This window comes from Chinchilla lanigera, unplaced genomic scaffold (assembly GCF_000276665.1).
Source record: "Chinchilla lanigera isolate Chin_1 unplaced genomic scaffold, ChiLan1.0 scaffold00043, whole genome shotgun sequence".
NCBI lineage: Eukaryota > Metazoa > Chordata > Mammalia > Rodentia > Chinchillidae > Chinchilla > Chinchilla lanigera.
This window is the reverse complement of record NW_004955444.1, coordinates 17,252,107-17,266,237: the sequence shown is the minus strand read 5'-3', so window position 1 is coordinate 17,266,237 and position 14,131 is coordinate 17,252,107. Positions and strand designations below refer to the sequence as shown.

The 14,131-nt window shown below is 39.5% G+C and overlaps 1 protein-coding gene across 2 annotated transcripts in view; it reads right to left on the bottom strand.

Annotated features, from left to right (window-relative positions):
* Positions 1 to 14,131, bottom strand: part of Asph (aspartate beta-hydroxylase) — a gene marked incomplete in the record, with an annotated part of 204,907 nt that overhangs the window by 54,729 nt on the left and 136,047 nt on the right. For both annotated transcript variants that reach the window (XM_013518174.1, XM_013518175.1), the window contains 2 exon segments: positions 4,809 to 4,898; positions 6,907 to 7,005. In XM_013518174.1, coding sequence (XP_013373628.1) covers positions 4,809 to 4,898; positions 6,907 to 7,005 — 189 coding nt within the window.

The window sequence follows — 14,131 nt, the reverse complement described above, 5'->3', positions numbered from 1 at the left end:
AGTTAATCATTAACTATTTGATCAATCTTGCATGTCTCTATTTGTTTTCCTGAGAAACCACTTTGAAGATATCAATACATAATACAACAACCATTGTTAATTTCCTACCACTTTGTCTGTAATTCAGTATTGCTTGTATTATTCTTATGCTATTTTGTAAGTGGATGTCTGTTTGTTAATATGTTTTCATTGTTTTGTTTTTAAAATAAGTTAAAAAAAAAAAAGACAGATCGACTAAACAAAAAATCCACAATGAAATATTAGAACTGAACCAAACTTTTGAAAAACTGGACTCAGTAGATATCAACAGTGTTCCATCCCACAACATCAGAATACACACTCTCAACTGCACACAGGATGTTCCCCAAAGTAGACCATACAGTAGCTCACAGAATATGCTTAAATAAATGGAAAGGAATTGAAATTACCCATGCATATTATCAGACTACAGTGCAATGAAATTGGAAATCAATGGCAAAAGAAACCACAAGAACTTCATAAACTATAGAAGTTAAATAGCACGCCCATGATCAACCACGGGGTCACAGATGAAACTGAAGAAGAAATTAGACAGTTTCTACAATTTAATGATAGTGACAATACAACATACCGGAACTAATGAGACACAATGAAAGCTGTTCTAAGAGGGAAATTTATAGCAGTGATTACCTATATCAGGAATACAGAGCAAGCAAAAATAAACAACATAATGGTGAACTTCAAACTTCTAGAAAAAGAAGAGCAGGTTAAGCCAAAAGCTCCTACAAGGGAGGCAATTATAAAGATCACAGCAGAAATTAATGCACTGGAGACTAAAAAACAATACAATGAATCAATGAGTTGAAGAGCTGGTTCTTCGAAAGATTAAATAAAACCAACAAACCCTTATCCACTCTTATCAAAACAGTAAAGAAAAAGTTCTAATCCATGCAATTAGAAATAAAAAGGGTGAAATCACAAGACCCTGCAAAAATCCAGAAGATCAACTATACCTCCTTTGAAAAGTTGTATTGTAATAAGATGGAAAATGTAGAAGAAACGGACAGATTCCTGGATACATATGACCTACCAAAGTGGAATCAAGGAGATATAAAAATCCTAAATAAAACAATATCAATCAATGAAATCAAAGATGTAATTACAAACCTACCAACAAATAAAAGCCCAGGCCCTAATGGATTCACTGCTGAATTCTACTAGAAATTCAGACAAAACCTACTACTTCTCAAAATCTATAATGAAACTAAAAGGGAAGCAACACTCCCAAATTCATTCCTTGAAGCATGCATTGCCCTGACACCAAGCCAGAGAAGGACCCAACTAAGAAAGAGAACAACAGGCTAATGTCCCTAATGAACATAGATGGAAAAATCCTCAATAAAATACTGGCAAACAGAATGCAGCAAGTCATCAAGAAGATTATACACCACAACCAAGTGGGACTCATACCAGGGATGCAGGGATGGTTCAACATATGTAAATCAATACATGTAATACACCATATTAACAAGCCAAGGACAAAATTTATACGATCATTTCAGATGCAGAAAAAACTCTTGACAAGTACAGCACTCATCAATGATAAAAACCCTACAGAAAATTGAATAGATAGTCTTTATCTCAATCTGAGAAAGGCCATCTATGACAAACCAACAACCAACATCATACTAAATGGACAAAAACTGAAAGCTTTCTCTGTAAAATCAGGAACAAGACAAGGGTGTCCACTGTCTCTACTCTTATTCAACATAGTCCTGGAAATGTTAGCCAGAGACAATTAGACAAGAGGAAGAAATAATGATAAGAAAGGAAGAAGTTAAATTACCACTATTTGCAGATGAAATGATACTCCACACAGAAAACCCCTAAAACTCCACTAAAAAACTGCTAGATTTAATAAGCAAAAGTCAGCACTCAAAAATCAATAGACTTCCTGTACACAAATAACAAACTGAGAGAGCAATTAGGGAAACAACACCTTTCAAAACAGCATACAAGAAGTGAAATATCTAGGAGTCAATCTAATGAAGTACATAGAAGATCTCTACATTGAAAACTACAGTATGCTAAAGAAGGAGATTGAAGAGGATATCAGAAAATGAAAATTATCCCTTGCTCTTAGATAGAAAGAATGAATATAGTAAAAATGGCCATACTTCTAAAACTGTTATATAGATTTGATGTAATTTCAATTAAAGTTCCAATAGCATACTTTAGAGAACTGGAGAAAACAATCCTAAAAATTCATTTGGAACCAGAAGAGACTGAGAATAGCAAAGGCAATTCTGGGCAAGGGCAAGGCAGAGGGCATCAAAATCCCTGACTTGAAATTATACTATAAAACTCCTGTGATAAAAACAGCATGATACTGGCAAACAACAACAACAACAACAAAAGACCTGAAGATCAGTGGAACAGATTAAAAGATGCAGAAACAACTCCAGACAGACTCAGCCACCTTATATTTGACAAAGGTGCCAAACACACTCACTGGAAAAAGATAGCCTCTTTAATAAACAGTGCTGGAAAAACTGGCTCTGCACATGCTGAAGATTAAATTGGACCCATATCTTTCACCATGCACTAAACTAAAATCAAAATGAACCAAAGACATGAATATTAAAACAGAAACATTAAACCTGCTGGAAGACAGAACAGGTAAAAGTCTTGAAGACTATGGTATAGTAGGCAGAAGTTGTATGACTAAAACCACGATTACACAGGAACTATCACAAAGAACCAACAAGTGGGATATCATTAAAAAGCTTTTGCACAGCAAGAGAAACCACCAAGAGAGTGAGGAGATAGCCCATAATATGAGGAAAAATGTTTGCCCAGGAGAGAACAATGGCTTAGAGGGACACAAGTGAGTTGCCTCTGTGACATCCATGTGGCGAAACCAAGCAGGCAGTAGGCATGAATCTGCACTTTGAGAATGAGATTAGAAAGGAAGCTAGAATGTGGATTTGGAAGTTATGGAAATACTAGGAACTACTAAAGCTGAACTACTGAAAAACTATCATGGTTTGTCTCTGACCACAATGATTTTCTTCAAAACCATGTGATCATTAGCCTCAGGGCTGGGGGTCTGCTCTCAGGCATCCATCCTCTTTCAGAGTGAGAAGTCCGTGCCTGAAGCATGAAGGGAGGTGGCTTCCTGCTATTGCACCTCACAGGTGCAGACTCAACACCTAGTATCAGGAAAGTACTGAAAGGCATCTACAGGCCTTATCCATTCTCTGTAATGATGAATGCTTGTGAACACTTTAAATTCAAGAACTATGCTGTCCTTCGCATATTAATGTTAATTAAACTGGTAGAATAGTCCCATAGGTTCAAATACCAAGCCCTTAACAAGTGTTTGGTAGTGAATTCTTTGTCCTTGAAGTAAGAGCTGTTTTCATCTAAGATGTGAGACAAATCATAGAGTTCTTTTATCTGTCTTTGCTGTGGCTCCTGAAATGTTCAAAGATAAATTAATTACTGACAATTATATCAATGGCAATCAGACACAAAGATCTATCCAGTGTGAGATACTGTAGCAAAATCTTTCTTCTCCCTTTCCTTTTAAAGAATTCTTTCTACATCTAAAAGAATGAAGGAAAACAAAAATAATTACTAATCAGCAATTTTATCTGCCTTATTTGCCTTCTAACATCTCATGCTAGTTTAGTCAACTGATTGGTAAATTAGAGGAGGAGAGGTAGAGATTAATGTAAAGGTACAATGAAAACAGGGTCAATAATCTAATCTTCTGTTACCACAAATTTGTTCATGTGTGTCACGGGCAATTATCCCATCACAAACCCTCCTGCTTCTCCGAACCCTCCGTTGTCCAGATGGTAGCATGTGAGTTACTTTAGAAATCTGAAGCTGTGTCGTCCTTAGAGGTCACTTTAACACATACACAGAACGCACTAATTACAAAGGTCAGTGTCTCACTTCACCCCTTTAGCTACCAACTCTAAGTACAGCTGAGCCGGGGAGCTCTGCAATGTGCAGGGTAGAAGAGGAAGACGCGGTCATCCCGCAGTGTCACATAAATCATGGCAGACTGTGGGGAGGGCTTGGAATCGATAGTACGTGATGTCACAATTAATGATCCAACATTGTGTTTATGGAAGCTGACAACTGCGCTCAGGAAAAAAGTAGGAATAACAAAGAAAATACGTCACTTGTTTTAGTTACTACATTATTTTATGTCAGTACCTGTCATTACATTCATCTCACACTTGGCATTTAATGTTTCAGAAGGTGAGTTACACAGTTAACCATCAGGATCAACCTGCACATAGGTTGAGCAAAGACTTCGTTCTAAGGATAACTATTTTTAAATTCCAAAATGAAACAAAAAGTTATCTAGGAAAACCATTAAAATATTTTTAAAATTCAAGCAATTTAAGTCATGTCTTCATTTTGTAATTTTAAAGAATTTTATTAAGACAACAGCTATTTCTCTATATACATTGACACAAACAGATATACAGATACACAAAGACACAGATACACACACACTCACCAGTTTAAAAGCTATGCTTGTAGTTATTTGGCTGATTTCTTGAAATAAACTATGAAAACCAAATCCCCAAAATTCTTAATAGGATTAAGCTTGAATTGTTGGGTTATTTTGAAGATAGTACATATAGCTAACTGTTTAAATCATTCCCTTCAAAAATTTGTTTACAAAATGCGTTTTCAATTGTAATCCTCTCCTACAAACCCCATACACACCTGCACACACACCTGCACACACACACACAAACACATCATCTTCCGTTAGAGTGAATAAAAAGCCAAGAACTCATTACCTCCTTGTTTCCAACCCTCTGCATGGCATCCCCCAAGTGGAAATAAAACCGCCCGTCATCAGTGCCCGGATCCCCAGATTCTATTCCTTCCTGTAGAAAGAGCAGTGTTAGGATCTGTGACAGAATCAAGTATCTGCCAATTTTCATTCCTTATGTAGCTTTTCTTACACATAGAATATTGTATACTATAGGAAAATCTAAGAACTAGAAAAACATTTAATATCAAAATCTGGCAGTGAGATTACTGGTCAACATTTATGATGTAGAAGCAAAAGGAAATCATAAAGCTAAATTTAACAGAACATTTATAATTAATTGTACAATTAGTGGAATAGCTATAAAATTAGCAGAATATTTTGTGTATCTCCAGTGTGGGAGCAATCATACTTCAGTATTCCAAATAATTTCTCTGGCTGGGTATGTCTCACATTTATTTTGCTCTCCAAATCTGACCATATGTCATGTAGAGTCTTTCTATTTCTGTACCCAAATGTTTAACTGCTCGTGTCTAAAGTAATGGCACCCTAGCTGCAAGTCATATTTCTTTACACTCAACAAACATGTCATGATTTTTTAATGAAATTTCTTATAAAACATAGAGGGATTGAAGACATTTGAAATCTTAAAAATTTTATTTTTCATTAAATTTACTTCATTTCTCCCCATTTCCTACATAAGGACTAAAATTGAAATTTATGTTTCAAAACAAAGAGAGGATGGAAGAATATTAGATCAAGAGAATTAACTTAGAAAACCAAAAGAACAACAAATATCAAAAATATTAAATGTCAAGGACTTGTTTTCTAAGAATCTTCCACTTTGAAGCCTCTTCATGAGAAGTCCCTTTCCCCTCCTAGGGAGGACTTTTATTTACATAATATTAGAAAGTAGTACATGACACGATGGACTGACTGATACTCCAACACCCTTGCTTGTTAACTAACCACAACTCCTATCTCTAAAGGTGAAAGAGTACAGTTGGGCCCTCCATTGTCAGAGGACAGGTAAGGAGAACACTTTAAATCACAGGAACACACGTGCCTGCAGGACCCTGGCAAGGACTATACGGATTTACAAAGGGCCCCAACAGCCAGGGCAAACTGGGGCACGTATCCATCTCAGAGTGCTGGGCCAGGGTCATGGGCCGGATAACACCTTTCAAAAGCAGCTAGAAATGGATATAATCACACAACATGTTCAGATTCTCAAGGCAAACAATTTATTTATTTTTTTTTCAATAGAACTGTACTGGCCAAATAAAACACACAAATATTTGTAATCAGTGGGTTACTATTTGGGCTTTCTAAAGTCATGTAAAGGAGAGAGATTACAGAAGTGGAATACACTGCGACTTCTAACCTGCTCAGTACGGTAGCTGTTAGGTACATGTCACTATTTCAGTCAAAATTAATTAAAATTAAGGCTTAAAATTCCTTTCCTCAGTCACAGTTCCACATTTTACATGCTCAGTGGTCATACGTGGCTACTTGCCCCTGCAGGAGAGAACATGGAGAAGTATTTCCATCACGGCAGAAAGTTCCGTTGGACAGTCTTAAGTGAGACCAAATGAGATTCAGTTTTCTAACAAGGACTCCATTACATATGTGAGAGAACAGAACAGTACCTTGTAATTTTAATCTTTTCAGGCACCAGATATGCTTTTGGGGGGTTTGACCTATTCAGGCTGCATCTGTCACCTCACTTTATTTAGGTTAGTATAAGCCCTTTTCTGAGAAGTTGCAATATATAATTAACTTGTAAAAGAAGCATTTTGAGGATTGTTCACTTTTTAAAATATTGTGTCAATAATTTTTATCTACTTTGGCCATCATTTGTAAAGTATAACAGGTTTAGTTTTATTAATTTTTTCATAAAGCCTTTTCCAAACAGCCTCTGCTCACATGGTTGGTATTTCTACGTATGACACTGTCAGTTCCGTGGAGGTCACACTGCCTGTGAATGTCATGGTCAGAGGGGGGTACATTCCGATGATGAAAAGACTCAGCCATGCATGCCAATCAATCTAGAAGGCACCATCAAGGAGGTCTGAGTGACTCGAAGGAACTAAAAGGTGAAAAGGAAGAGCAGCGACAATCACCTTTAAATAGGGGATGCTCTCAGCAATCTTGTTCTGTGCCTTCAGGATGAAGCCGTAATGTACTTTGGCGAAGCCATCATTAGGTGTCACATTCAGAACCTACACTCAAAGACAGCAAAGAGCTACTGTGATACATTATAAATTGTACACATGACTGTTAAAGCAAATTTCAATTAGTTTGCTGTACTCAGATCGGATTACAACGCTACAGCTTAAAACACCACAGTACTTAATCTCACTGCAATCAGGAAATTTGCAGGGCAAATTTTCCTCTCAAATCAGTATGCTTTCAAATATACACATTGGTTCTTCAAGAAAAAAAGAAATGTGTGAAAACGCAGGAACTGTTGAAGCACCACTTTAACAATGCAAATTAAAGTATCTGTCAGTTGATATGACTTCAGGGTTTTTTTTGTTTTGTTTTTTGTTTTTAGTGATTAGGGAAAACTTCTAAATCTGCTATGCTTTAAGACAATTCTGGATGGTTATTACATATTGTTTTGTATAATGCCATCTACACTGTCTTAATTAAGAGAAAATTTAGATTTGCATTCATAGTACTTTCTATCAGGGTCCACCCACTAAACAAATTTCTTTAGCACTCAAAGTGTTTTAAGAACTGAGAATGATGTTGGTGAGCAAATCCAGTATTCTGTGATAAAATCCAGGTAAATATTTCACATCATCCACATCACTGTTTATTATTATGTATTTATTATGATCTAAAGATAAATCACACAAAATGCCTCTAAATTAAATATTAGCAGTGAGAAATCAAAACACAACAATATTCAACTTGAAAAGCTGCTTAGACAAATGAATTTTTGGAACAAAAGAGGAAGATGAAGGTCTGAGTTGAGAGGACGTAGAGAAAAGATGTGTGTCTGGACTGTTCTACCACCAGTCGGAGTAGGAGAAGGAAAACCGTGGCCAGCACGGAGACTTACACAGCGGAGAAAAGCGCAGGGAGAGGGGACACCGTGGGCTTGACTTCACAGGGCCCGTGCTGTCATGTTTCAGCTGGAGTCAGAACCTGTACCTCATCCATTCAAACTCCAGCCAACAAGACCTTCAAAGTACATTCAGACCCACAGGCATGCCACTTCCTTCACCACTGCCACCCTGCCCAAGTCGAATCATCCCTCCCCACCTGTACAGGAGCCCTTAACTGCCAACGCTCTGCTCCTTGTTCTCCACGGGGGACCAGGAGGGAACTTGCGCAGACCTGGGTCAGATCCTATCCCTCCTTTGGTCCATTTCAGCCAGAGTGAAAGACCAAGCTCTGGGGACCACTTGCAAGGCCTCCCCTGGGCTGGGCTCCTCCACCTCTCTGGCTTCCTCCTTGCTGCTCATAGTCAAAGGCAGCCCTGCTGAGGACCTTCGTGCTCACAGTGCCCCTCTGGCTCACACACTCTTCCCTCAGACACGCAAATGGCTCACTCCTTATTGGAAGGAAGGAGCCCTTGCTCAGAGCTCACCGCCTCAGTGAAGCCTACCACTGACCACCACCCCACTACTAAAACAGACCCTGGCCCCAGGACTGCTCATTTTACCCTGGCTCGTTTTTCTTCACTGCACTCAGTCATCTGAACTATCATATCCTTTATTTCCTCTATTTTCTCTATAGAGGTTTTGTCTGTATGGCACATTGCTCACCTTCACAGAGGGTCCTCAAGAACTCTGTGCTAGGGGCTGGGGATTTAGCTCAGCGGCAAAGCGCCTGCCTGGCAAGCGCAAGGTCGTGAGTTCAGTTCCCGGCACCGGAGAAAAACCAAAAAGGAAAAAAAAGGAAAAAAAAAAAAAAGACTCTGTGCTAAATGCAGGGATGGGTCAGCTAAACGCATACTGGGCGTTTCTTCCTAGAGACCTCTGGAAGCAGAGGCTCGGCTACTTCTGCACCTTCCATAGCACTGTCTCCCCAAGGCAGATCCTGAGCAGGAGTTTAGTCATTACCTTTGGAACTGAACTGAAAAGGTATGGATCATGCATCTGCCACATCGCCATGAAGGGATTATTATAATTATTACAGCTACATTTCTGCCTGTAGTAGGCACACAGTCATCATCACAGATAATGGACAAAATTAATTATTGTGACAGTTCAGCTTAACTGTCAACTTGATTGGCTTAGGAATCATTTAGGGGATTAGTAAAGCACATATGTTAATGTTCATGGAAGTGTGGTCTGGGGCTCTGTGTCTGGTCCCTGGTCTGTTCCTCCCTGCTGCTATCACCCTGCTCTGCTTCCTGGCTGCCATGAAATAAGCAAGTCTGTAGACCATTCCGTTCTGCAACAATACTTCTACCTCAAAGTAAGCTGACCACAGACAGGAGCCTCTGAAATCAGGAGTCAAACAAACCTCTCCTCCTTCAAACTGTGTGTGTTGGGTAACTCGCCCCACGAATGGGTAAGCTGACTGATACATGAAATTGGCCCCAGAGAGGGAGGGCCATTCCTTTGGTCCTACTTTACCATGTGGTTCAGAAGCTTTTGGAAGTGCTTTGCAGGAGTTTAGAGATGTGAACCAGAGAAGCCCAAGCTGTGAGCACAACCTGACGGCTGGTTCTGGTCAGACCTCAGAGGATCAGAATGTTGACAGGAAAGCAAATGATAACGGCTGGGCTCACGTGGCTTCAGTTGGAAACAAGGACTTCATTGGCAATTGACTAGAAGCCACTAATTTTACACTTTGACAAAAAAAAAAAAAAGTGTCTACATTCTGACCATGTCTTGAGAATTTGGAAGAGACAGAGATTATGGGTGGTGGGCTGATTGACTTGTCAGAGGAAATTTCCAGGCATTTTAACATTTAGGATGTGGTGTGAGTACTGCTGGCTGCTTTTAGACAAATTTATAGTGAGAATTGGGTACAAAAACAGAAGAGAAAAATGTGAAAAATCTTAAATTTTGGCCCAAAGTAATCATATTTAAAGTTGGGGCCAAAGGAGGTATGGCTGCTGAGGAGATTACTGCGATTAAAGAAAAAAGTATTTCGTACTGGGACGAGAAGAAAGATGCCTTGAAGGTATCTCAGAAATCAGCAAGACTTGACCCATTACAGGCTTGAAGGTGTAAAAGTATAAACTTTCATTTCAGAAGAGTCCCTGAGCCTCTGTTTGAGAAGGGTCACCCACAGAATTGCTTCTCCAGGATTCATTTCACTGTCTATATTCCACCACCCAGGCACTCAGAGGTCACTGCCACCATGGTCCCCGGGGCCCTGACTACTACCACTGCTGGGAGCAGAACTTGACATTGTCCACATGATGTTGATTTTACCAGCATGCAGAATGGGATTAGAGAGGCTTCCACCAAGTTTTCAAAGGAAGGCCTAGGAAAGCAGGCAAGGAGCCCCTAAGAGGGCAATGAGTGAAGCTGTGAGAATGAAGGCAAGAGTACAGTAAAGACCTTAGGAAATTTGAGATTCTAGGAAGGTGGAATGTTTGCTGAGGAAAGCTGCAGGCTGTGAGTGGACCCAGACCAAGGAAGAGAGGCCATGCGGGCTGCAAATAGCAAGGTCACAGAGGTAGGGCCACCCATGTCCCCCGTCACTCATGTCTCACTACCGTGTGCCCCGGATGCTGGATATGAGGCTACAGGACATGATGTTTATCTCGCTGGGTTTCACTCTTACTTTCATACAAGTTTTTTCCATCCTCCGCTTTCCTCCCTTTTGGAATGGGAACGTGGACCCTGTGCTATTGTACCTTGGGATTATGTATCTTGTTTTTGACTTTTATAGAACTTCACAGCTAAAAGTTTGTCTTCAGTCTCAGAAGAGGTTTTTTTCAGTTTTAACTTTTTATCAGCACATGTCTCCAATAGGAGTCTGTGCCCTGTGAGGAGCTGGCACATTCTGGTTGTGACATATTCTGGTTCTTTTTCTTAACTCCTTCTCCTTCCCCATCCTTTCCTGTCATCTCTTAATCTCCTCCCCACATGAGAAAGATCTACCACCCTCCTTATTATCCACCCTTTGTTTGGGTCTTTATATTTTGGATTTCTCAGATAAAAGAAACTGTTACATTCAAGTGTATGTGTCTCGTTTATTTCACTTAGACTTTTGAAAACTGCTGGAACTGTTGAGACTTGGGAAAGGGATTATTGAGTTTTCATTTCTGTGTAAGATTGTTGTATCATGGTAAGTAAAAGGGCTAACTTATTATTGTGATTACTGGAGTATAGTTTAAGGAGATGCCCCTGTATGTCATGTTGTTAGAGGACAGGATGAGATGGTTAAGCTTAACTGTCAAGTTGATTGGCTTGGGGGCAACCTCTTTGGAAAGCACACTTTGAGTGTGTTTGTGTGGGTTATGGAGCACGGCCTGGGGTACTATATCAGTATGTAGCCCCTTCCTCTCTGGCACTGTTCTCCTGCTCCATCTCTCAGCACACCTTTGCTCTGCTATGGCCTTCTGCCATGTTTCTGCCTTGGAGCCGGCCAACCATGGACTGAATACTTTAAAACCATGAACCAAGTAAAACTCTTTTCCTTTAACTTATGGGTACTGGGTGCTGCGTCAGCAATGGGAAAACTAATATGATAGCTACAGTAGCCATTTCTGTCACAAGAGTGACTACTGCGGTGTCACAATGCTTCTCTTCAAGTAACTCTTATCTTAAGTGCTAATGGATCTGATGCTTCACTGTAATATGCCACATACATGAGCCTCAGTACTATCTTTGATTTTGAGGCACTGACGTTGGGTCTCAGAATGTATCCACCACAGTTAAAGGAGGATTATTGTAATCATATTATCAGAATATTACTTTTTAATGAACATGATTTTTTCATCAGTTAAAATTTGAAACAATTTAAATATTTCATTTTATTTTTAAAGCTTATTTGGGTACATATGCTTTTTATAAAGTACATGCTATATTAGGGCATGTACCTATATAGGAAATATATAAATCCATAAGCAAACGTGCCTAAGGTGTTTGCTTGAACGCTCTTGCCTGGGAGAGTAAACAAACACGTTTAGAGATGACTGCTCCGAGTGACGGAAACCAGGGAGATGCTTAGATTCTGCTTTGAGTTGATGAAGGCCAGAAAAGAGCAAAGCTGAGCAGAGTAGACCCATGTTAGTCCCAGCAAGAGAGGATGAGTGCCTAGGTTAAGATGGAGGGGATTTCAAAGCTATTCAAGAAGGAAAATAGAGACAAACGATTTGGCATGAGCTTGCACAGGGCATGAAGGAACAGTGTGTGTCCGTTTCATTAACTACCATTTCTGGGCCAGTGTGGGGGGAGTTTAATAAGTGGAAGTTGACTGAGGAAAAGATACATGTGAAGCGAAAGATCAGGAAAGCCTCAGGAATGACGCTTGGCTTTGGGCTGTGGGCGGCTGGGGTCACTGCAGTGTCACTGACTTCGAAGGAAGCCACAAGAGGAGCTTCCACAATCTACGGTGAGCAGCCTACACCCAACCATTCCAAAGCTGGTCTCTCTGTGGATATGAAGCAACAAAAAGTCAGCAAGGGAGCTGTCAATGATTTTTATAAACTTACTCAAAACTAAAAAACAACGTGAAGAAAAATAAAAATTCCAATTATTGGTTTTCTGAAAATGATTTTGATGGAGATAAATATGTCAGAGTAAACTTTGGTTAAGGAAAGAGAAACCATTAGACACAGCTTATTAACTTGGATGTGAGAGGCGGAAAAAAAGCAAACCCCATACTTATTTCCAGTCTATTAATGATTCTTTAAAAAGAAACTCACTCGATTGTATAATATGACTATACTTTAGACTCTGCACTTCCTTTTATGCTCAACCAGATGAGATTTTGGGTCTAAGCAAATAAACAACAGCAAATAAATTTTATATTTCAAAGTAAAGCAAAGCGCTTCAGGCAGTAGCGATGCACACACGGAGCACAGTTCTAACAAGGTGAGGAGGGCGCGTCCTGAGCGTGGTGGCAATGACTGGGGCCGTCTCCGATCCTGCCTCCACCTCCCACATGCCTGGCACCCAGAAAGCACTTGATGGGTTCTTTAGATGAAAGGAGAACAAGAAACAGGGATGCAGGGAGAGAGGGAAAGAGAAGAAAATATGGAAGAATTCTATAAAGAAAGAAGGGGAAGGGGGGGAGGCAGGAAGAAAGGAAGGAAAGATGGAAGGAAGGAAGTTTTACTTTTCTTCACAATGGTTTTGTTTTTCAATAAATTTATAAAACTCACGGATAGTTTTTCTGAGACTTGGATGTTTCATTTCTTTATTGTTTTATTATTATTAGTAGCAGCACATGTTTGTAGTGTATAATGTTTATATTTCTTGTGGGAAACTGGTGCCTGTAAGTATCTTAGTTCCTTTTACTTATCCCCTTTCCATTCTCACCCTTCCCCAGCTGTCTTTTGATCGCCTTCCTTTTTGGGCACGGGTTTGCAGTGCATGCCTACAGTCCTGGCGTGGAGTTGGTACACGGACATAACAAATGCTAACTCCTTTCTGTCACCCTTCCCTCCCCAACCCCATCTCTTCATCCTATCTTTCAGAAAGATCCATCTCCCTATTTCCAATGATCTGCCTTTTATTTTGCTATTTATTTATACTTTGGCTTTCTCATGTAAGAGAAGCCATGCAATATTTAAACTTATGTGTCTGATTTATTCCACTCAACATTATGATCTCAAGGTGCATCCATTTTCCCACAAATGACTCAAGTTTATCTTTCTTTATGGCTAAGTAATAAATACTTCACTGCGTGTAAACACCACATTTTCTTCACACGTTCATCTGATGATGGATATTTAGTCTGCTTCCAAGATTTAGCTATTATGAATTGCGTTGTTATAAATTTAAATATGAGTATGCATGGATCACTCTAACATGATGTCTTAACTTTTTTGGGAAGATACCTAGAAAGGGAAGACTTGGGTCAAATGGAATTCCTACTTTCAGTTTTTTGTGGAATCTCCATAGTGATTTCCTAAGTGGTTGTACTAGCTCACATTCCCAGCAGCACTGAGGAAGGGCTCCCTTTCCCCCCATAGCCTTGCCAACATTTGTTGTTATTTGATTTCCTGATGATGGCCATTCTTTGTGCAGTGACATGATTTCATGTACATTCCTTAAATGTGTACATTTTAGATGAAATCCACAGGAAAGGAGAGGAAGAAAAGAGAAGGGAAGGAAGGGAAGAGTAGGGAAGGCAGAAGGCTGAAAATCTACATTTCCATGTTTGTGATTCCTGATAGCAGTAAAATAATGTATATTTGCACTA